Source organism: Chlamydomonas reinhardtii, chromosome 17 (assembly GCF_000002595.2).
Source record: "Chlamydomonas reinhardtii strain CC-503 cw92 mt+ chromosome 17, whole genome shotgun sequence".
NCBI lineage: Eukaryota > Viridiplantae > Chlorophyta > Chlorophyceae > Chlamydomonadales > Chlamydomonadaceae > Chlamydomonas > Chlamydomonas reinhardtii.
Genome location: NC_057020.1, coordinates 516,542 through 539,212, shown reverse-complemented (window position 1 = coordinate 539,212; position 22,671 = coordinate 516,542). Strand labels below are relative to the sequence as shown.

General features: G+C 63.6%; 1 protein-coding gene across 1 annotated transcript; it reads left to right on the top strand.

Moving 5' to 3' along the window:
- The first annotated feature begins 615 nt into the window (after positions 1 to 615).
- CHLRE_17g699550v5 (uncharacterized protein) lies at positions 616 to 20,836 on the top strand. The gene is made up of 36 exons (XM_043071890.1): positions 616 to 886; positions 1,104 to 1,158; positions 1,387 to 1,544; positions 1,701 to 1,842; positions 2,008 to 2,219; positions 2,446 to 2,670; positions 2,922 to 3,338; positions 3,526 to 3,732; positions 3,920 to 4,022; positions 4,243 to 4,307; positions 4,393 to 4,535; positions 4,686 to 4,785; positions 5,162 to 5,288; positions 5,453 to 5,653; positions 5,841 to 6,022; positions 6,259 to 6,405; positions 6,571 to 6,638; positions 6,766 to 6,887; positions 7,118 to 7,239; positions 8,077 to 8,214; positions 8,536 to 8,772; positions 8,992 to 9,117; positions 9,272 to 9,580; positions 9,750 to 9,950; positions 10,295 to 10,390; positions 10,586 to 10,750; positions 10,914 to 11,357; positions 11,710 to 11,799; positions 12,031 to 12,199; positions 12,518 to 13,157; positions 13,864 to 13,942; positions 14,194 to 14,754; positions 14,931 to 18,755; positions 18,957 to 19,142; positions 19,446 to 19,568; positions 19,809 to 20,836. The coding sequence occupies exons 1-36, from the start codon at positions 827 to 829 to the stop codon at positions 20,037 to 20,039; spliced, it is 10,476 nt and encodes a 3,491-aa protein (XP_042914349.1). The 5' UTR covers positions 616 to 826; the 3' UTR covers positions 20,040 to 20,836.
- The last annotated feature ends 1,835 nt before the right edge of the window (positions 20,837 to 22,671 follow it).

Genomic DNA, 22,671 nt, shown 5'->3' with positions numbered 1-22,671 from the left:
GTGGCCCGCACATCCAGCCCAGGGATGGTTTTGACGATGAGCAAAAAGTCTAAAAGATCAATGGAACAGATACTTTCAGTCAAAGCCACATATGCTCCATAGGGGGCCCCTGTTGGCAGGGGCGAGCGCAGGGGTCCCTTCATGGGTGCGTGGAAAGGTGCAGGCTGGTGTAGTCCCGTGGCCGAAACAGCTCCGAGAAACAAGTTACGCCCGATCCAGGTGCCAATGAAACATGGAAATAAATCGCCCACGCGCAACCGGTTACCCTGCCCCGCTTCCAGTACCGCGCTACCATACCGGGTCCCTTAATGGGGATGCTCTGCCTGAGCGCAGCGGCAGGGGCAGATGGGTGCCTGCATGGGGGTGCGTTTGCGTGTAGCCACTCCCGCTTTCTGATGGTGCCTGGCGTCCTGGTCTATGAGGCTATGAGCAATGCATATCTACAAAATCAGCAGTAGCGGTTGCGGGGCCTGGCGCGTACGGTAGTTGTTGTATGGGCCTGGTCCCTCCGCCTGGTCCCGGGCCGCCCCCCCGGCTGCCCGACTCCCGACGGCGAAATCGGTCACAGGAAGAAGATTTAACCGCAGGTCACAGCCGAAGGCCCTGCGCACTGTAACTCGCAGATATAAATTAGGAGGATGTGCCAGTTGCTTTCCACGCTTGACGCTACCTGGTCTGGAAGTTCGCAGGATGTTTTCCTGAGGAGCTCCTATTTGATGATAGCGTGCTTGTTATCGCAATGGCGACAAGTATAATTGCTTGCTAGAATTGCTAGAAGACATGGTTTGCGGGAGTGAGGCTGGCGCGCGGCTTGAAAGGAAGTGATATGGGGCAGCTCACGTGCACCATTGCTTGGCTCTTCATTGTGGCATTCGCCTTAAGCCAGGTAAGCAGCTGCTCTCAGGGTAAGGCTCAAGGTCAAGATGTTAACTTCGCTCCTCACCTTCGATAGTTGGCATGAGTAGCCTCAGACTTGAAAGGGGTCTACAATATGAAATTGAAGTTAGTCAACGGCGACCTTCTCGCGGCCTCACGCAAACTGCTCGCGGCGAGCAATTTGGGCCGGCCGCGTAACACGCGTGTCCTGGCATCCATCCATCCAGGCGGATGAATGTAACAAGGAGGAGCGTGCATACACGCAGCGGCGCGGTCTGCAAGGTACGCTCGCTGTTGCAACCGCAACGGGACCAACGGACTTGCCACGTACCACCGCGACCCTTCGACAGACTCTCACCGGCCTGAATCTTTCAGCGGCAGGATGCGCACGGGGATAAGCATGATGTAATCTAAAAAATGGGTGGATGACACTGGGGCTGGGGTCGGGTCCTTCCCGCATGAAGGTGTGCGTTGCCCTGGGGTCCGTTGGCTTCCTGCGCGCTGCCACAGGACCGCAAGAGGCTGGGCTTCAAGCCCGGGTGCTCATGTATGCGGACTCATTCACCTTCTCGGTGTATGGCACAAGCCAGACGCTTGAATCGCTGCCGGACGTACGGGTTACATACGACGTGGCGCCCACCAACACGCCCGCGCAGTTCTCGCGCGAGGTGTGTCTTCGAGCATTTGCAGCAATAGGGCTGGCGTTTCGTGGCGATAGAGTGGGTTGGCCTGGAGTGGCCGCGTCCTTCAGCGCGCTGACGCGCTTGTGTGCTGAGCGCAACGTCATGAACTTGTGCCCGCCCTGGTAACCACTCCTACCGCAGTTCTACGACGCAATCGTGATCCCAAAATTGGCGCTTTTCAATGCGGACCCCCTGACCGACGACTACTACAGCCTGATCGATTTCATCTACGATGGAGGCGCGGTTATCATTGGGCCGGGGACGCAGATGCTCAATGTCACCAGTAAGTTGGCGACGGGCTCCAATGGCAAACGCTTGGGAGTTGGGGTACGGGAGCCGCCGGCATGCGGCATGCCGCGCGGTGACAGGGTGGCAACGCAAGTCATACTGGTTTCACACTCTAGAGTACCCGCCGTCCCAAACCAAGTCATCACCGACCCAAATGCAGGCGTGTTTCTGAGCTCACTCGCCACGAAAAGCTCTAGCCGCGGCGACCCCGGTTACAGCACCGTGCTGGTGTGCAACTCCTCGGTGGGCGTGGACGTGCCCAATGCCGCCAGCGATGCCATGCGTCAGTTGCCTGGCTTTGCGCCCGCCACGGATGCGACCTGGAGCAGCCCCGCCGCTTTCCCCGACTACCTTGCGGCTGGAGGCGCCCAGGTGCGTGATACGGTACTCGGCACGGTACTCGGGTACGAAAGGATTTGGATATTAAGCAAAGCCGCAAGGTCGTCCTTAGGGTTGAGTGGCGTCCTGGGGCCTCCTGGGACAGGTCCTCCAGGTATCGTGGGGTAGCCCCCTGTGTTAGTGCCATGTACGGCATGCGCGACTGTTCACGGCCTCACGGCCCCACCCCTTCGGCGCGCCAACACATGCGTGCTTGCAGGCGTCCGCCTACCTGGTGGATTGCGGCGACCTGAGCTCCGTGAACGGCACTGTCATGTACGGGCAGGACAGCAACTTCATCCCGATGCCCCCGCCCTGGGAGGCGGCCGTGCTCAGCTTTCCACGCGGCGACCGGGGAGGCCGCGTGTACTATGTGGGTGTGGATCTTGACACGGCGCCGTGGACGGCGACTTGGGGGCAGCTGCTGCGCGCGATCGTCATGAAGGTGCGGCTGTTGCTTAGGGGAGGGTGCTGGAGGTAGAAAGGGTCATGGGTCTGCGGCCATGCGTTGTGCAGCAACCAGGAATGGGATCATTGGGATGCCCAGCCGGGGGCTGATGGATGGATAGTGGCTCGGCAGGGGTTGTGTACGAACTGCAGGCCTGCAGGTCGACGTACGATCACGTGCCGTGGCCTCCATCCCGCATCCGTGTTGAAACGTGCTGACATGCGCGCTCCGCATTCCACACCCAACAGGCGGCTTCTGGTGCGCTGCCATCCAACCTGGCATACGCCAGCCCGCCGCCGTCCGCCCCGTCTGCGCCGGGCGACTGGCAGGCGACAGCCCCTGCGATCGACCCCGCCACCTCCAACGCCTCCCAGCCGTGGCCGCTCGCGCGCGGCCGCTACAGCTACACATCTAGCGGCGCCACGGCCGCGGCGGATCTGGCGGAACCCCTGTCCACGACGGCCGGCCGCTCTCAGTATACCTGCCACATTGTGCCGCGGCCGACGGTGGATGTGGATGGGTACGCGGACCCGACTTCCAGCTGGCTGGTTCTGGATCTAGGCACGGCGCGGCGTGTGTACTCAGTTCGGATCCAGACGCTCATCGCACGGATGTCCGATGAGGCCTTGATCAACACCACCTCGGTGGACCCCGTACGGATCCAGGTAGGTGCGCATGGAGGTCCGGCCGCCCGGCGGACAGCACTTCTTATCAAGCCACAACAACAACAAGGCCCGGCTGCGGAGGCCTGCGGCTGGGGGTCTCGCCGGGCGCGCAAAACTCCCTGCAAGCTGTTCCATTCTTGTGGTCAAGGCTGAGTCGTACCCTTGTTCACATGCCGCGACACCACAGGTGCGGGTCGGCGACACGCCCGTGCAGAGCTCACTGCAGAGCGCCTTTGGCCAGAGCTCCAACGTCGCTGCCAACCCGGAGCTTTGCTCGCCAGCGGCCAGCAGCACTGGCGGCTCCTCCGACCACTACCTGGCCGTGGGGCGCAGTCCCACTGCCTACGACGACCCTGGCGCCCTGGTTGTGTCGTGCGGCAGCGCGGGTAGTCTGGTAAGCCTGGGCGCCATGCTAGGCACCGCGTACGAGGCATGGCTTATCGTGCAACCAGTGCCGGCCGCGTCGCGTGCCGTGAGCTCGCAGCCAACTTGAGGGCTTTGCTGCCGGTGCTGATTCGTTCCCTTGACGTTGATGTCTGCACCCTATCTACGCACGTTCTGCCCGATCACGCGGCGAGCAGGTGGGTCGCTATGTGAGCATATCGCTGCTGGATGACGTCGCGGTGCCGTTCGCCATGTCCTCCGTGATGCTGTGCGGCGTGGACGTCATGGGCGTTATCCCGGGTGCGTATGCGGAGTGCAGTATTCTCACTGCTCAGTAACCCTAGTGGCCCTGTGAGTTGGTGGCTGCGGGATGCGCGTCCGGGATGAGCATGCAGGCGCAGAGGGAAGCATTGGACACACCGCAGCGCATGGCGCATCGGTGGAATGCATTCATGTAATATATCAAAACTTACGTGACATCGGTGCTTTGGTCTTGTTGCTTGCACTTGACCACACACAGACACATGGCAGCTGGTGTCTCGAAGCAAGCCCGTGTGTGCCACTGAGAGCAAGGGCGGCGTGGTGGTAAGTCTGCGAGCTGCTGGGTCGCTTTCTTTCCTACCTACCCCAAACTCAACGCCATGCTGTACCGCCTCTGCTCATCCTGTAGTATCCTGCCGAGGCACAACCGTCGCTGGCGGTTGACGGGCTGTACAACAACAACCGCAACAGCATCATGTCCATGTGTGCACTGTCTGACCTGGCGGCGTCACCCTACATCATGGTCGACTTGGGCGGCATCATGGTGGTCGAGTGAGTGGATGGCCAAGTGGGTTGTGTCTGTTTATCATTGAGAGCATAGTACGTGTGCATGTGGGTAATTTTGCTCTGTTGCATTTGTCCGCACATGAGGTACGGTACGGCATGGACGAGTGGTTACACATCTGCGTGTGCGTCACGCAGGCGTGTGGAAGTGACCAAGTCGGTCAGTGCGGCGCACAGCCACGAGCTGTCGGGCTTCACCATCGCAGTGACCACGGAGAACCCCTGCGTCTCGCCCGAGGTGGGTCCGACGCGAGCATGGCCTGGTTTAACACCGTGTACAGGCGAGCTTAGACTCCTGGAGTTGACATGGGGCGGCGGGCCGGTGGCGCATGGACATTGTTGTTCAGCCGATCGGAGCAATTGCAACACCAAACATGTAGCGGCCGAAATGCATACACTATAAGCGGATGCGGCCCCACATCCTGCCGATCCGCATCACGCCATCACGTGTCAGCTCCGCACTGCCTGCCTGCCTGCCTGCCTGCCTGCCTGCCTGCCTGCCTGCCTGCCTGCCTGCCTGCCTGCCTGCCTGCCTGCCTGCCTGCCTGCCTGCCTGCCTGCCTGCCTGCCTGCCTGCCTGCCTGCTGCCCTTTGCCTTTGCGGCACGCCCGCAGTCTGTGGCGGCGTCAACGCAGCCGTGGCAGTTTTGCGCCAGGGGCCTGAGCCTGGCCCCTGGCGAGACGGGCGTGTACAACTGCAGCGGTATGGTGGGGCGGTTTGTGTCGCTGGCGCTTCCGGAAGGTAAGGCGGTGAGGGGGATGTGCGCTGTGAGCGCACAGTGGAGGCTTGCAGTTGGTGCGCACCTGCTGTTGCCTCGCATGCGCGAGCACCTGTGACCCTACTGCTGGCCAACGCACGGTGAAGAGACCTCGTCTTGAAGTCGCACATGCCGACCACAATCGCAGACTTCAACGCGCCGCGCTACCTCCGCGTGTGCGAGCTGGACGTCTACGCCTCCCTACCGGGCAGCGGCCTCACGCTCGCGGGCAGCTGGGGCAGCGAGTCCTTCCTCATGTCTGTGAACAAGCCGACAGCCACCACACCGAACGCCCTGGTAGACTCGTTGCTTGTGGGGCAGTCAAACACGACAGCGAAGGCCATGCCGGGTGAGCACGCAAGGCAACGCGCGGCAACGGTTGACCACTAGGGTATGCAACACCTGGGTATTCCATGCGCCGTGCGGCCTGTTAGTGAAAAGCGCCATGCCGGCTGCTGAAGCCTTTCCAACGTCTGCTCGGTTTTTTCCTCGTTACCGATACGCAACTGTGTACGCCTTGCCCCGCAACCCCACAGGACTCCTGGTGGACGGAGTTACGCCCAAGGACGTACGCGCGGCGGCGGCGGCGACCGGCTCCGACCCGGTGTCCCTGCCGCTCGCCTCCATGTGCGTCAACATCACGTCGGAAGCCGCCTACAACACCAGCGCCTGGGTTGGTGTGGACCTCGGGGCAGTGCTCATGGTGCGCTACGTCAAGGTGAGTGAATGGATGGGTGATGCCGGTGTGTCGGGTACTCAGCACTCGATACCGATGGGAAGGCCAGCATGGGGCATCTGATCTGTGTGTCTCTACGGCACGTTCGAGTATGCATGGATGCCGTGCGCGTGTGCCACTGTGCGCGTGCATGGCGCTGCGTTAGGTGCATTCCCTGCTGAAATGAAGCCTGCTTCACGCACCGGCTGTACGGTACGCGACTGCCATACACACTGCAGGTGCATTACATGTACGACCACGACCGGCTGTACACGCTGGACTTCAGCTACTACAGCACCGTGCGCGCCGACGTCACCTTGCGGCTGAGCAACTCGAGCGTGGACGGCGTCAAGACCTTCCTGGGTCTGCAGCCGGCCTGCGTGCAGGTGCGCAGCAGCTGCCGTGGCAGCGAGCGTGTGGCGCGGCGTGTGGCGGGCGGCGGATCAACCGTTACAGAGTTGGTTCATTCGCGCTCACCTACCTGACCAGCACCGTCAAAGCTACATGCTCACAGTTTCAACCATGTATGATCCCACGTGCTGCATCCACAGGGCGCGGGGTTCTTCACGGGCGTGGAGTACACCACCGACCTGTACGGCACCGGCGGCAACCACATCAGGTGCGGAGCTGGAGGCAGCTGGGGTGGTGCCGGCGGAACCTCGCTCACAGTGCGGTAGTGCACGCTGCACGTTAGGCCTTGGCTTGCCTTACCCCATGCACCGCGTCTTCGCCTCATGCCTCACCAGGCGCTACGGCTGTGGCTTCATGGGTCGTTTCGTGTACCTGGTGGCGGAGCGGCCGGCGGGCGACTCCTCCAACCCAGTGGCGCTGCCGCCCGTGTGCGAGGTGGAGGTGTTCGTCGCCTCAGGTGCATGTGTGCGCGTGGGCGTGTCGGGTGCTGCTTGTGCTGGAGGGGCGCTGCAATGCCGATGGTGCCGCAATGGAATGGCAGTGATTCCCGGGTCTTTGGCTCGATTTCCGGTGGAAGGGCCTGGACTGCAACTGCCGGGACCTGCCCAGTCGCCAGCAGCCCAGCCACCCACGCAACCACCGACTAGCTCTCGCCCGCGTTTGGGTGTGCCCTCCGCGTACGTGCAGACGCCGCGCGGCCCCTGGGCTACCTGTCTTCCCTGAACCGCCTGGCCGCCGTCACCACCGGCACCGCCGTGGACGTCATCGCAACGCGCTTCGACAAAACCGCCGGGTCCAGAGCGCTGCAGGTCCGTGCGTGTGTGTGTGTGTGTGTGTGTGTGTGTGTGTTAAAAAAACGAAACGAAAGCCCGCCCAATGACGCGACGGAGTTACTTACTGATACCCACCATTTTACCGAGCTTCGCGTGACTGTCATGACCCAGGTAGTCATACTTACCCTCGATAAGCCTGGAACCCCACGGGCGACCATTCGGCCTGACCCCGCGATGCACCTGTATGCGTCCATGCTCCGCACCCTGGGCGCGCTAAACAACGTGTACCCAGCACGCCTAATTCCCGGATTCCCGCCCGCTGGTCGTAGTCGAGCTCACCTATAGGCAAAGGTGGAAGCATGGGCATAGGGCGGCAGCGAGGAAGTGTCACGGGCATGTGAATGGCAACGGCGACAAGAGAGGCGGCGTGCAGCAGACAAGCTAGGTATCACGCGTCCCAAATCCCGCCCACTAAGTACAATAACACTATTGGAAGAGGGCGAGTTAGCGGTGGCACTGCGACTAAACGGGGTCGAGGCTGCATGGGGGACGTGGCGGGCGGCGGTTGCAGCGTTTCTAGACGCGTGTCAAGCTGGTGTGTGTGTGTGTGTGTGTGTGTGTGTATGTGTATGTGTATGTGTGTTTGCGTGCGTGCGTGTGTATATGTGTGTATGTGTGTGTGCGTGTGTGTGTGTGTGTGTGTGTATAAACAAAGCGGTGTGGGGAATGCGGAGACGCTCTGCTTGAAAATGACGCAAGCAAGCAGTGCACTGCAGTATGTGTACGGCGCGTGTTGAGGGGCAACGACATGAAGCGACCGCTGAGACCTCGGCCGAGCGCAGCGCCGTCTGACACCCACTCCCAACATCGCAGGGCCCCAACTATGACCCGCTGAAAAGCATCGCGGAGTCGACTCGGTGCGCGCTGTGCCTGGGCGTGGCTGGCCAGGCGGTGCCTAGGGCCTTTTGGGTCGTGGATTTGGGCAGCGTGCGCCTGTTGTCCATGGTGCAGGTAAGACGATGCTTGGGGGTGGTACGGCTGACTTATGGATCCCATGAAGGATTGACAGCTGGAATATGTGGGATGAGGTGGGCAGCTGGGCAGTGTAAGTGTTGGTCATTGTGGCGGCCTGGGCTGGCGGGATGGTGACAGTGTTGCCGGTTGAGCAGGATGGGGTGTAGTAAGGCTGCGTTAGTCAGCAAGACACGTGCGCCTGTCATGCCGGCTCAATGATGCAGCTCAGCGCCACTTCCGCCTTGCTAGCAAGCACCTAACAAGCGGCTTGCGCTGGCTTACCGCCCCCGGTCCCATCACCCCTTTGGGTACTCGCAGATGCTGGGCGGCATCCAGTTTACAAATGTAAAAATCATGGCACTGGACGCCGACGTCCCGCTGGACCCGACGTCGCCGCTCAGCACGAGCACAGCGCTCGTGCTGCCCGGCGCCGCGTTCTTGACAATCTCACAAACGACGGGCATCGTCACCTGGACGCCAGCTGCCAACAACATAACGGCCCGATACGTCCTGGTCATGTCCATGCAACCGGAGCAGCCCATCACCCTGTGCCAGGTGAGGGCGATGGGGCGGGCGGGGGTTGCGGAAACCAAACCAGGTGGACGGGGGCCGTGTGGCAGAGATCAGGGAGCCAGTGTTCTTGGGCGGTCCTGACGGGCGTGTGGGGACACCTGTCGCGTGCATTCCACGGCCGTGCCATTGCAGCGAGCGGCGAATCGCATCCGCGCAATGTCGTTGTAGTGGATTAGTCACGTGCCCGCCTGTGCGCTGCAGGTGTGGGTGTACACGTCGCAGGAGGGAGTGCCCGGCAGTGGCGCGCGGCCCGGCGTGGCGGTGGCGCTGGTGCGCGGCCGCGCGACCCAGGAAGTCGGCTCGGTGTCTGTGGGCATCACATTGAATGTGAGTCAGAAATCAGTGTCTCGTTGACATGATTTTTCGTCGATGCACACTCTGCAGTGATGCTTGCCGTTCACACAGAATGTTGTACCAGGACAACCGTATGAACGCAAATTCAACATGCACACGCCGCATATGCCTGCGCACGGCCGTGCAGGTGGTTGCTCGTCGCCGCGAGCTGCTGGCCCTGCAGCAACAGCCGCCGCTGGGTGGCCGTCGCGCCATGAGCGCCGCCGGCGCCGCCGCCAACGCCATCACCGCCTTCGGCAGCAGTAGCAGCAGCTACGACGGCAGGAGCAGCTATGATGGCAGTAGCAGTAGCGGCTACAGCGGCCGCCGCCGACTGCTGCAGAGCACGTTCGGCCCCGCGCTTCTTCTGCTAGACCTGGCCCTGGTGCGGTCTGTGGAGGTGGCGGTGCTGACAACGCCCAAGGTGTCTACGTACGCGGAGATAGCGAATGTGCAGGTGGGAGCGTGCGGAGGGCGTGCACTCTGTGTTACGCGCTTGCGAGGGCGACTTGCAAGCGGCTGCTGCAGGCCAGGCACGCCCTGCCTCTCTCCCCGCTACCACGCTACGTCTTAACACTGCCGTAACGCATACCACTCACACGCGATGCCCCCCGCTTCATCCGCAGATCGCGGTGTCTAACTCCAGCACCGGCGCTGGCGGCGGCGCCTTCTGCGCCTTTGACGTGACGCTGCCGCTGTCGCTGACGCGGCACGTGTTCGGCTGCGGCGGCGCCTTTGGTCGCTACCTGGTGGCGCAGCGCAGCGACGGCTTGGGCCTGCTGCCGGGCAGTGGGCTGGAGGCGTTTCTGGTGGACCCGGGCAACCAGGTGCGTGGGGCTGGGGCTGGGTCTGGGGCTGGGGCTGGGGCTGGCGGTGTTTAGGTGCTGAGTGTTGGGTGGGGGTCCAGGCATGACATGTGACGCGGGTATGGGTGCTGGGTGTTCGGTGCGACACATGTCGGGCAACGGACGCTAGCCCTGCGTGTGGCGCCTCGCCTGATCAAGTATGCGGCGTGACGAGCCTGTTGCTGGACGCTATGCATCAGGACCGACCCATACGGCTGCCGGCGGCAATGAAACGGTGCCGATCTCAAACCACCATACCGGTACCTGTGCACATCTTCCTCTGACCAGCCCCCTCCTGTCCGTACATGCACACACCCAACCTGCAGCTGAATGTGGCCCTGAACAAGCCCACCAACCAGTCAGGCGGCGTGGTCACGGGCATCGGCGGCAGTAACAACGCCGTCAACGGCTACTACGACTCGGTGAGTGACCATCGGCATGTGTCATCATTTATAAGGATATAAGTGCCTTTACGCTCGTTAAGTTATACTGCTGTTACGCTCGTTGCTGAATGCTTTGTAGGTCCCCTCCCCCCGCCACCGCCCTCCATGGCAGCTGACGCTTTCTGACTGCTGTCCCGGCGTGGCTGCTGCGTGTACCTCTGCCACTTCCCGCAGGCCTCAGTCGCGGCGGCGCCGGTGGCCGGCCGCGTTGTGGCGTTCGGCTCCGCAACGGCGGCGGTGGCGGCGCCGTACTGGTCGGTGGACCTGGGGTCGGCGGTGCCGCTGGTGTGGGTGGAGGTCACGGCGCACCCCACTGCTGCCGACGGGCAGGGCCTGCTGGTGAGCGGCTGGGCGGCCGAGGGGGCTCTTCGTCACTCATGCCGTGTGATTTGCTGCTGTGCTGCTCATCTCCCGATGTTGACTCCTGTCCACAGCCCCTGTACCCCGTCACGTTGTGATACCGCTGTAATTCACATTCATCGCATCTCCGCCGCCGCCGCAGAGCTTTGACATCGTGCTGAGCAACGCCACCCTCGTCACCGGCAGCGAGGGCGTCACCGTGCTGACCGGCCTGTCCCTGGCAGCCGGCGCCACCGGCCGCTACCCCCTCGGCGGCGCCGCCGCCCGCCAACTGGTTGTACGGCAGCCAACTGCCACCCGATCCATGGAACTGGCCCAGGTGGACGTGATCGCGGACAAAGCAACCATAACCGCCAATGACAACCAACTGATTACGCCCAAGCCGCTGTTCTACCCAACCGTGCGCGACACGTACCGGACCGCCGGGGCGTACCTCGACTCGTTTGGTGTGTCAACCACCGGCGAGCTGGCGCCGTTGGCGGTTGACGGCGCCGCGGTGTCAGACTCGGTCCAGCGCTGCTCCCGTACGGAGGTCCCGCTGTCGGACCTGCCGTGGCTCATGGTGGACCTGGGTGCCCCCAGGAAGGTGCGTGTGTATGTGTGGGTACATGCGTGGGTGATCGTGGTGGGTGATGCATATTAGGGATTGCGTACCGTCTACTGTGCGGGCTTTGCCGAACACCCACCCGCACGCACGCAAGTTGTCCGCCACACCCACCTCCCGCACATATACACACACACATGCACGCACACACCTTGTGCTCCTTAACACACACACACACACACAATAACCTTGTGCTCCTTAACACACACACCCGGTTCCCCTTGGGTCATTGCTTGACGCTATGCTGCTTCTGCCATCTCACCCTCACCACCCCCACTACCCCCACCACGTCCATCCATCACCTCCATCACCACCGCCGCCACTTGCTCCTCAGGTGCTGCGGCTGGCGCTGCTCAAAGCCAACGACCCCGCCGCGGCCGGCCAGCTGGATGACGTGGACGTGGTGCTGGGCGACTCGCCGTCGGTGAGGAGATGAGAGGTCGCGACCGGTGCTTGGGGTGAAGGGAGTTGGGTTGAAGCTGGTACGAAACACGTTGTGAGGGGCGGGGGCGGGCTGACAGGCGGACTTGATTGTCTGGTGAACGGGCGTGCTTGTATGTATATACCTGAAGCTGGGCTTGTGCAGCCCGTGTGAACCCTTGTTGCATACCTACCTGCGGCTTGCTTGCCTGGCTGCTTGGCTTTGCGTATGCAGGGCTCGGTGGTCTCAGCCAACCCAGTGGTTTTGTCGGGCCTGAGGCTGCCCACGCCCGGCGTGTGGGCGTTTTTCGAGCTGCCAGCCACGGCCGCGCCCGGTCGCTACCTGGCGGTGCGCGGCCGCTCGCCGGGAGCCACGCTGGTGGTGTGCGAGATAGCGGCGTACGGTGCGTGCGTGTGTACGTATGTGTGTGTACGTGTGTTAAAAAACGAAACGAAAGCCCGCCCAATGACGCGACGGAGTTACTTACCGATACGTGTGTACGTGTGTGTGCGTGCGTTTGTATGTGTCTGTACATGTGCTTCGCGGATGCAGGCGTGGTGGTGTGAGGGATAAGAGGGCGATCTGGGTGGTGTGGGGCACTTGGGCGGTGTGTACAACGCGCAAAGCATGCTGGTCATCATGAGCGTTTCCTTGCATTTACAGCCACTTACAGCGAGTGCTTACCGCTGTTGCTGTATCATGTGTGTGCGCCGCTCCACAGGCTCCAGTGCGTACGAGTTGGCGTTGTCACCAGCCGCGCCCAACCCGCCGCCGTCGCCCGCGCCACCCAGCCCCGCACCGCCCGCGCCGCCCTCCCCCGAGCCTTCGCCTCCGCTGCTTCCGCTGCCTCCACTCCTGCCGCCAGCACCGCCCAGCCCGGGCCCTTCGCCACCAGCAACACCTACACCGCCCTCGCCAGCACCCTCACCAGTGCCCCCTTCCCTACCACCCGCGCCTCCACTCCCTGTGGGAGCGCCCATGATACCCGCACCCCCCTCCCCACCGCCATCACCACCCGCCGCCCCCGACTCTCCAGCTGCCGCCAGCAAGCAAAGCACCCTCACGGTCGCACCCGTGGCTACCGACCCAACCGCCGTGACCGTTGTAACCGCCTCGGTGGTTGCGGTGACCGTTGCGACCTCCCTGGCGGCGACGCTGGCGGCGTCAGCCGTGGCGTCGGCGGCTGCCAGTGGCGCCGGCGGCGCGATAGCTGCCAGTGTGCCTGGCGGCGCCGCCACAGGCGGCGCTGGCGGCGCGGCGGCGACGGCGTTTGTGGGTCACCTGCAGTTTTTTGCGCTGACGTCACACGCGAGCGCCCAAGTCAGTGGCTCCTACACCGACACCAACAGCGCCCTGGGCTGGTGGGTGCCGGTCCGGTGGCGGCACCTCGCTGTGTGTGGGATGTGCACGACGTTGTGTCACGTACAGTACCATGCGCGTATTAAGCCGGTTGGCTGTCCGCTGCACGTTTATTTGCTGACATGAGTGCGACAACTCCAAGCAGCACCGCACCTTTTCTCCTGCAATCACAACTGCATTACACACACACACATGCCCTTCCACGGGCATAGTTAGTGGGCGGGCTTTGGGATGCGTGTTCGGATACTAGATAGCTTGCTTGCTGCACGCCGCCCTCTTCTACCGCTGCCATTTTCACATGTCCGTGACACTTCTGTGCTGCCGCCCAATGCCTTTCCATTCCCACGCTTATAGGTGAGAATGGATGTGGAGTCGTCGAGACTTAGGGGGAGTTGTGCCCGGTAAACGTTGTTAGCGCGTCGCCGACGCGGAGCATGGCAGCGCATGCGGGTGCACCTCGGAGACGAGGCTGAATGCCAAACGCCCGGGTAGGGGGTTCCAGGCAACATACGCGGGTAAGTATACTCAAGGTGACAACTGGGGCAACATCGCCCAACGCGGAGCTCGGTAACCGGCGTAGGTATTGGTCCGTAACTGCGCACGCGTGTTCAGCGGCTTTGTTCCGTTTGTTTTGTGTTTAACACACACACACACACACACACACACATACACAACACATACGCACACGTGTTTCTCTATCTGGGGCAGGCTGAACCTGGAGTACGACACGCTGCTCAAGATGGGCGTCACGTGGCTGCCGGACGCGGAGCAGAAGGCGTACTCACAGGCACGTGGCGGCACGTGGCGGCACGTGGTGGCACGGGGCGGGGGTTTATTTGCCCGAGCCCAAAAGGAGGGGAGAGGGGGCGGGGGGCGGGGGACGCGCCAGTTGGGAAAGGTGTCCACCTATGCAGGTGGCATTGCAGCTTCCATGCGATTCGGCTCGTTTAATTTTGGGCCCACCACGACAGTGCTGCTCACCTCCACCCCCCACCTTAGCCACCCCCATCTCATCTCCACCCCGCCACCACCACACAGGCTTTGAACGTGGGCCTGGTCTTCACGGGCGTACTGCTCTTACACGTCAGCCTGGTGCTGACAGTGCAGTACATACGGCGCAACTCAGCCGCCTGCGCCGCCTTCTGGTGCTGGTGTGTACGGCGACGGCCGCCACAGCCGCCGCGTGTCCTCGCAGCCGGCGGCCCCGTCGCCGAGGCACTGGAATCACGTGCCTCCATCGCCGCTGCGACGTCGCCGGCGTCGTTCCGAAAGCGCAAGCTCGGCATTATGCTTCCCGACTTTCTAGTTTTTCCCTACTTAGAAATCTTCATCTACGTGTTCTTCCTTGTGTCGCTCGCAAACGCCGCCGGCATGCTTGTGGCGGTCGGCTTCGCGGCCTCGCCGCATCGCGTCGCGCCCATCGCGGTCGGCATCGGGATCCTGGTGCTGATGGCGGCGCTGACGGCGGCAGCGGTGGTGCTGCTGACGCGGATGTACCGCAGGGCGGCGCGGCTGGGGCTGGAGTACGTGCCGAAGCCGCGCCCGCCGCCACAGGGCGAGCGCGAGGGGCGCGTGTCGAGGTGGCTGCGCCTAGCGGAGGTGAGCGTCGTGCCCCCAGGGCCGCCCGGTGCAGGAAGCAGGCGGGCGTGCCAGGCCGGCTGTCGGCCTTTGTCGGTGCATCCTTTGCACGTCGAATGTCCACCTTTCCTTTGTCTGGATCCTCCCTCCAACTCCCCTCCCTCCAAATCCCCATCCCCTCCACTGTTCCCCCGCAGCGTGGCTTCTGGGAGCGGCCCGAGGGAGTGGAGGTGAAGCTCCTGGAGCCGCTTCGTACCGAGCACTACCTCACCGCCGGCGCTTTCAACCCCGCCGCCGCGCTCGCCGCCGCCGACCCCGATGCCCGGCTCACACACCTCAGTCGTCTGGCCACCCGCTTCTCACGTATGGCCTCAACACTGACCTTCCTGAACAGCAGCCGCCGCGACCGCGACCGCGAAATGTTTGACACCGGCTCGCCAGCTGGCAAGGACGCCGCGGCTGCGGCAGCGGTGACGGTCGCAGTGGCGGGCGCTGGCGCTGGCGCGGCGGCAGCAGCGGCGGCTCTGGCGAGTGATGGGGACGGCATGGCGGGGAGTGGGGTGGATGGAGGCAGAGAGGGTGTAGAGGGTCTGTCGGCAGTGGTGGTTCGGCCTTCAGCGCTGCGTATTGCCGGCATGGAGGGGGCTCTCGGCGGCAGCAGCCACAGCAGCAGCGTAAGCGGCATTGCGGACGGCTGCACAGGCGGCGGCGGCGGCGGCGACAGTGCCAGGGGTACATTGGTGGGCGGAAGCAGCTTCTTCAACCAAAGCCGGCGCAGCAACCGGGTCAGCGCCAGCAATGCGCCGCTCAGCGACGGTGAGGCCAGCAGCATGACAGGCAGCGCATCAGCCGCCGCCGTAGCGGTGCGCACAGGGCCGCCGCCGTTTGCCGAGCGGCGGTCGGCATCTGGCGCCGTCTCCGTCGGCGCCTGGGGTAGCTTCACGCCAGGCACAGGCGGCGGCTCAACAAACGGCATGGCGCCGCCCGCGCCGGCTTCTGTGGACGCAGCTGCCGCCGGCGGGGCCATTGTCGGAAGGGCCTCCGCTTCGGGTACGGTGGTGGTTGCGGCGGCGTCAGCGGCGGCGGGCTCGCGCCCTGGCTCTGGCATGCCCCACCGCAGCGAGAGCGGCAGCCTTGCGGCGGCCTTGCTGGGCCACTTCCGTCGCGGCGGCGTAGGTGGCGGCAGCAAGGCCTCATCAAGCGCCACCTCTGCCACTGCCGGCACTGCCGCCGCCGCCGCCGCCGTGGGTCCCACATCTGCATCCCGGTTTGCGGGGCCGCCAGCAGCTCCCAGCTCGCCTCCACCTCCCGTGCCGCACTCGCATTCAGCGGTTGTGGATCTTCGTGACAACGCCCTTTTTGGAGACTCGACCTACAGTGCCGCGACTGCCACACCGCCGCTGACGCCATTAGGCGTGGCTGCGCCCGACGCGGCCAAGGCCGCGCTGGTGGCACCCCACGTGGTGCAGACGGATTCCCTCCTGCTGCAGTCGGGCGCCGACTACGCGGCGGCAGCGGTGTTGGGCTCACCGACGCCTACGGCCACGGCCGGCGCAACCGACGTTGCCAGCGCCGCAGCTGCCAGTGCCTTCATGTCGGCCGCTGCGGTGACAGCAGCAAGTGCGGCGGCGGCAGGAGAGGTGGACGGTGCGCGTCGGTCGGCGCTGTCGGCCCGGCCACAGAGTGGGCGGACGAGCAGCAACGGCGCCAGCCCCGTCCCGGCGCACGCAGCTCCTTTGCTGCCCGCCGTGATCACGGCAGCGCCAGTGGCGCCGCGGGTCGAGCCGCTCGGGATGTCCATGCCAAGCATCAGCCGCCGCCTGAGCCGCGCTGGCGGCAGCAGCCTCTCCGGAGCCGTGCCGGCTGCTCCAACGGCTGGCATGCCGATTTCCAGTGCCAGGCTGCCCTCAGCTTTGATTCCTGAAGATGCGTCTCAAGATTCGTCCGGAGCAACAGCAGGCAACGCTGCTGATGCTGCCGATCCCGCGATCCGGGACGTGCCGCTTCCAGACCCGGCCTCCCAGCCAAACGGGCCGGACGCGGGACCCCACGCCGTCCGCTCGGCCCTGGCAGGTTCCATGGCGGCCTTCGCAGCAGCGCTTGAGTCGCACGACTCCTTCACCCACGCCAGCCACCGATCTCCAACCCGCCTCAGTGGCGGCGGCGGCAGCGGCTGGCACGGCAGCCCTCGGCTGCCGGGGGCAATGGTGGGTTCGCCCAGCGCGTCGCACGACGCGGCGCGCCACTCCCAGCTGGAACAGAAGCGGCGGCGGCGCAAGAGCCTGATCATGGCCGACGGCGGCGCCGCGCTGCCACATGACAGCATTGGCAGCCCCCGGCAGTTGAGCGATGACGAGGGCGAGGCGCTGACCGAGGCGGCCAATGCAGCGGCGGCGACGCTGATCTCGCGAAAGAGTGGCGGCGGCGGCGGCGGCGCAGGTCATATCACCGGCGGCCGCAGTCGGCTGGGCGCTGTGGAGATGACGGGCGGCGGCCCCGGGGCGCTGCACATGCCTGCGCCGCCGGAAGCGCCGCTGCCACCCGCGCCGGCGCCGCCGCCGCCGGCTGCACCCGTGCCCGCTGGCACTGCGGGTGTGGCGGCGGCGTCTGAGCCGCCGCCACAGTCAGCGGCGGCACGCATGGTTGCCGCGGCTAAAGCTCTCGCCGAGGAGTTTGCAGCTATGGAGCATGCTCGCGCTCAGAAGCTAGCGCAGCAGCAACAAGAACAGCAGCCGCAGGAGCAGCAGCAGCAGCAGGCGCCACCTGCACCGCCGTCGCGGCGCACGTCACTCAGCGGTGCCGACGCCAGTAACGGCTCTCAAGGCGGCGGCATTCTTGCTGCTGGTTCTTCGGCGCTCAGCCGGAAATCACCGCGCCGCACCACCATCGACGGCGCCGCCGCCAGCTCGGATCGCCAGATGTCTGGACGGCCGCTGTCAGGCCGCCCACCATCCGGACGGCCGCCATCGGGGCGGCCCAACGCCAGCGGCGCCGCCGGCCCCGGCCGCCTCCCGTCGGCGGCGCAGCGCAACTCCAACAGCATCAGTCGCCGTGACAGTGGCTTGAAAGGCAGCGGCGGCGCGGCTGATGACGCCGTCGCGGCTGCCGCTGCAGGTCTTGGCGCGGAGCCGTCAGCGACTGACACAGCAGCAGGCGGCGGTGCCGCTAGTGGCTTCATGGCGGCAGGTAACGCCATTGTGGCAAGTGACAGGTTGGCACGGGGCCGGCCCACATCCGCCCGCGCCTCTGACAGCGGCTTGGTGCCGGCACCTGCCACCGTTGCTTCTCCAGGTGCTGTGGTAGCAGAGCCCGCTTCGCTGCAGCCAGCCGCCTCCTTGCGGCGAACCGGAAGCGGCAGCTCGGGGCGGGCTGGCCGGACTGCCATGACCGCGGCCGTACATGCCGTCGGCGCCACGACCAAGCTGACCGCGGCATCCGCGGCCACAGCCGCAACTGCCGCGGCCCATGCGGCTGCTGCAGCTGCTACTGCCGCACCCGCTACTGCTGCAGCCCCGGCGGTGGGCTCCACACATTACGCTGCATCAGGCGGCTCCACCTCCCTCTCCTCGACCGCCTCCCCCTCCTCGCCGCAATCGACACACCACTACCAGTCGCCACCGCTCCCTGCGGCCATTGACGAGAAAGACTCTCGGGCCGCCGCGGCGGCTTGGCCGGCGTCCGTGCCATCCGCCATGCCGCCGCCCGCCATTCGTGTACCGTCGTCCTCGGGTGACAAGGCCGAGATGCAGCGGGCTGCTGCCGCCGCAGCGGCGGCCGCCACTGCAAACGGCGTGGCTTCGGGCGGTGCTGCCAAGGCGCCGACGGTGGTGATAGGGTCACCTGCCGGTGTTGCTGCCTTAAGCACTAGAGACAGCGTCGGGGCTGCCAAGCTGGGAAGCCCAGCGGGCCAGGAGCCGGTGCTGCCGATCGAGCTGCAGATCCGGCGTGTGGAGGTGTACGAGCGGTACGGGCAGCTGTTTGAGGAGTTTCGCGGCGGCAAAATTGCAGCGGCTACCTTTCAGGTAAGCACCTGGAGCTCTGGTCATATGCACGGCTCTGCAAGCTCTGGCACACGTAGACTGGGTTGTCAGAAGCATGTTTCGCTGCGCGTTGCCGCTGTCTATCGCTCTCTGACCTGCAATAATGAATCCGCGCTCTTGGATGCAATAAAATCAACTACCCGATCATTGTCAAGGACAAAATATGCAACATCCGCAACGCAGGGGGCGCTACTGGCGAACGCCATCGTGCCGGCTGTGCTGCTGGCGGTGCAGGCCGGCGCCGACATGGCGGCCGGCAGCCGCGGCGCCAAGGCGACCAACATCGCGCTCTTGTGCGTGAAGGCGCTGTTCGCGATCTACATGAGCGCTGTGCTGCCGTTCAGCAATGCCATCACCATGACTGCAGAGGTGAGCGCATGAGAGCTGAAGCGTGAGCGGTGGAGTGAGCGCTGCGGCGTGAGCGGCAGACGCACGTGTATGGGGCTTTTGGGTTGACGATGCGTGCTGAGGGTGAACTGGCGCTGCGTGGGGGGCGCGTGTGTGTATGTGTGTCGCGCTGGTTGCACGCATGGAGGGGATACCGTGGGAAGCCGAGGCGTGCAGCTGGACCTATGTGGTTGCATGGCTCTTCTTGCGGATCCATGCATGCCGCGCTGTGCTGACCCGCCCTGCCTACCACCTGCTTGCGCCATGCCTCGCTGTGGTTCGCAGCTGGTGTGCAGCTGGCTGGAGGCAGCGGTGTGCGCCGGCCTGGTGGCGCTGCAGTGGTACGCGGGGGCCAAGGGCATCTCCAGCGCCATGGCGGTGTGCGAGGTGCTGGTCATCGCGCTGCAGGTGCGTGCGTGCGTGCGTGCGTGCGTGTAGTGTGGTGTGGCTGGTGCGTGTGCGTGTACGTGGGCCGCGGGTGGTGCGCGCGTGTGTTGGCCTGGAGCATGTGCAGGAACTGTGGTGCTTTCGCGCAGCAGTGGCAGTGGCAGCAACAGGCACGATACGGACGAGCATGGCAGGTTTGCCCCCAGTTGCCCCCTCCATGCGCAAGAAGTCAACCAACGGTCGACGGTTGCCTGACTGCAGATATTGCGCATTCTACTCACCAGCGCCATACCATGCATCATCGTCGTGTGGGAGTGGAGCCGCATCCACTGCTGCCTGCGGTGCCGCCGGCGCAAGAGCGGCAGCGGCACGGGGCCTGCTGCCATCGCCTCTGGCGGGCATGGCAATGCAACGCATGAGGGCTGGAACGAGGACGACGGAAATGCGGACAGGGCGGCAGTTACCGGTCGTCATAGTAAGGAGCATGTTTAATCCGATGACGTTGAAATGCAAATGCGGGCAGGCATGTGGCGGAAGGCGAGGGTGCCGTATTGAATTGTGTCGGCCTCTGGAACTCCCTGGCAGTTTCGCTGGGACGCGTCGGGTGGATCTCACAGAGGCCCGGTGAAATGTTGAATGGGATTCCAGTACCGCAATGCTGCATATGACGAGTGCATGCGCATCTGATCTCGTCATTCCGCTCGATACGCACGCCTCCCCCGGAAAGACTGTACATACGGTACCTATGCACCCTCCCCTGCTATGCACATAATGGCATGTGCCTAGCATCTACCATACTGAATGGTGTTCACAACCAACTAGCAGTAAGCATGCTTCAATGTGCGCGTGATTTCTATCAACTCATGTTACCGTATTACCGGTATGCACAGTGCTCGCATCTTCGGCACAGACAGTCCAGGACAGTCGCCCCACACACCGTCCGCCGACGCATCGCAAATGCGACCCATTTGAGACCTGGATGCTCAGGTATCGGCTGGCTTGACTACGAGGGGAGGTGATGAAGATAGCGTATGGTCGCGCATGCCCTGACAAGAAAGGTGGCTCGCCCTCTCTGACAGAATGTGAGAGTGCTCTCGCCAATCTGACTTGCTGGCCCTCTGGCGGAGGGGAAAACCCATAGCTGTAATAAGTGTCAGCTGCGAGACTTACTTGTGAGCTCTGCAGTAAAGAGCGGCGGTCCTTGTGGAGACTGTGTGTGTGGTGTATGGTGACTGCCTGTCTGCCTCACTGTTCAAACAAGTACCGGGAACACGTTAATCCGAGAAACAAGTGTACAAGGATACAGTGCCCTGCCCGGGGAGAGGCATTGTATGGGCCGGGGGAATGGGGGTGGGGGCGTGGGGTGGGGGCGCGGCTGCGTGCAGGTTCTCTTGCCGCTGTGGGCACGCCTGTCCGCAGCAGCCCGACGCTTGACAGCGTTCGCATTGTGGCACTGCACAGGCGTCCCACATTGCCTGCACGTCGCAATGGTAAGCGTGAGCGCTGTGCTGCTACTGCAGCTACTGCGCAAACCCCTGCTGTGAGCAGTTGTAGGCTTCGAGGCTTCACGTGCCGCGTGCAGTTGCGCGTGCAATGTGCTGTCCAGGGAGGATCCTGACATCGTATCCGCGCGTGATTGATGAAGTTGCATGCCAATGACACTTGGACGGCTCTGCCCTCGCGGCCCCGGAGGTGTGCGCCCCTCCTGCGCAGTGTGCCTCCTATTCCAGCGGCTTTCTTGCCCAGTTTGGTGCATTGAATGGCTTGCAAACCGCCTCCCAACGTGCGTGTGGCGCCCAGAACTGCAACCCAGGCGCGTCGTTTGCATGAGCAAAGCTGCAAAAGCAAAATTGGTCTCATCCAGGATCGAACTGGAGACCTTCTGTGTCCCAACATGTCCTTTCGGATGATGTTAGACAGATGTGATAACCAACTACACCATGAGACCTCGAGCTGATGACAAATGGAAATCTCATACAGCATAGAAGGGACTCACTATAGGTGTCAGCTCCGTCGAGAACCAGTGAGCGCGGGCACCCACTCACAGACAACCGGGTGCCAGTCCCCTGGTGTCACTCCCCGCCTAGGCTCAATCCAAACACTGCCCCCAGGGTTGAGGTGCCCAAAACCACCAGACGGACTGTCCCCCAGCGTCCCCGAGGCTGCGCCATTCCTGGGTCTCCCGCATCGCACGGTACCGTGTTACATGTGCGCGTGGTGTGGCCTCGAATGCTGTCCGTGTAGTGCTTTCGCCTGGCCGGGCGGCCAGAGTGTGAGGACTGCGCATCAGCAAAACTCTATGAGCCAGCCAGCGCGATTATCGATGAAGTATCTGCGGACATGCTTTGCGACTCTTGCCCTGTCTAGCCTTGTGGGATTTGTGGGCCGGGATTACAGCCATCACAACGGGAACTTCTCTCTCATCACCCTCTGCTCTTGCTTGTACTAGATTTCAACGGCACGGTACCGTATTACTTGTATAATTGCAGGACCAGTCATGCGGGCAGCGGGGTGCACTGATGCAGACTGTCTGATGCAGTGACACCGTGTCTGGTTGCTGGAGAGCCTGTCCCGCCCTATGATAGTTGTGTGTGGTTACAAGGTGGTGAGCACGACGTGCATTCCTGTCCTTGTAGAAACCTAGGCCCGGGCCGGGGGGCCCTTATAACGCCTGCAACACTTATATATGCAGCTAGTTTGGTCCCCGAATGGGGGTGCTTATGCTCCTGTGCTCCCAAATGGAATCTAGTAACGCGGCTAACCTGGCTGGGTCCGCATTCTGCATGACGGCCTGCATGATAGGACCCTGGACGTTTCGTGTGCCCATCGGCGACTGATGTCTGCAGATCCAATCCTGCCGGCTTCTGCAATGGCCGTGTTGGCCACAGCGTAGGCGGCCAGGAGCGCATGCGTAGGAGCGAGAGGGAGGCGCAAGACGATCACGTTCTGGCTTGCATGTTGCGTGTGCGTGCGCGTGCGCGTGTGCGTGTGCGTGTGCGTGTGCGTGTGCGTGTGCGTGTGCGTGTGCGTGTGCGGCTAACCTGGCTGGGTCCGTATGTGACTGAGTGACTTGTTATTGACTAGACCAGAGCGGAAGGCGGAGTGGGCTTGCAGGCGGCACGAG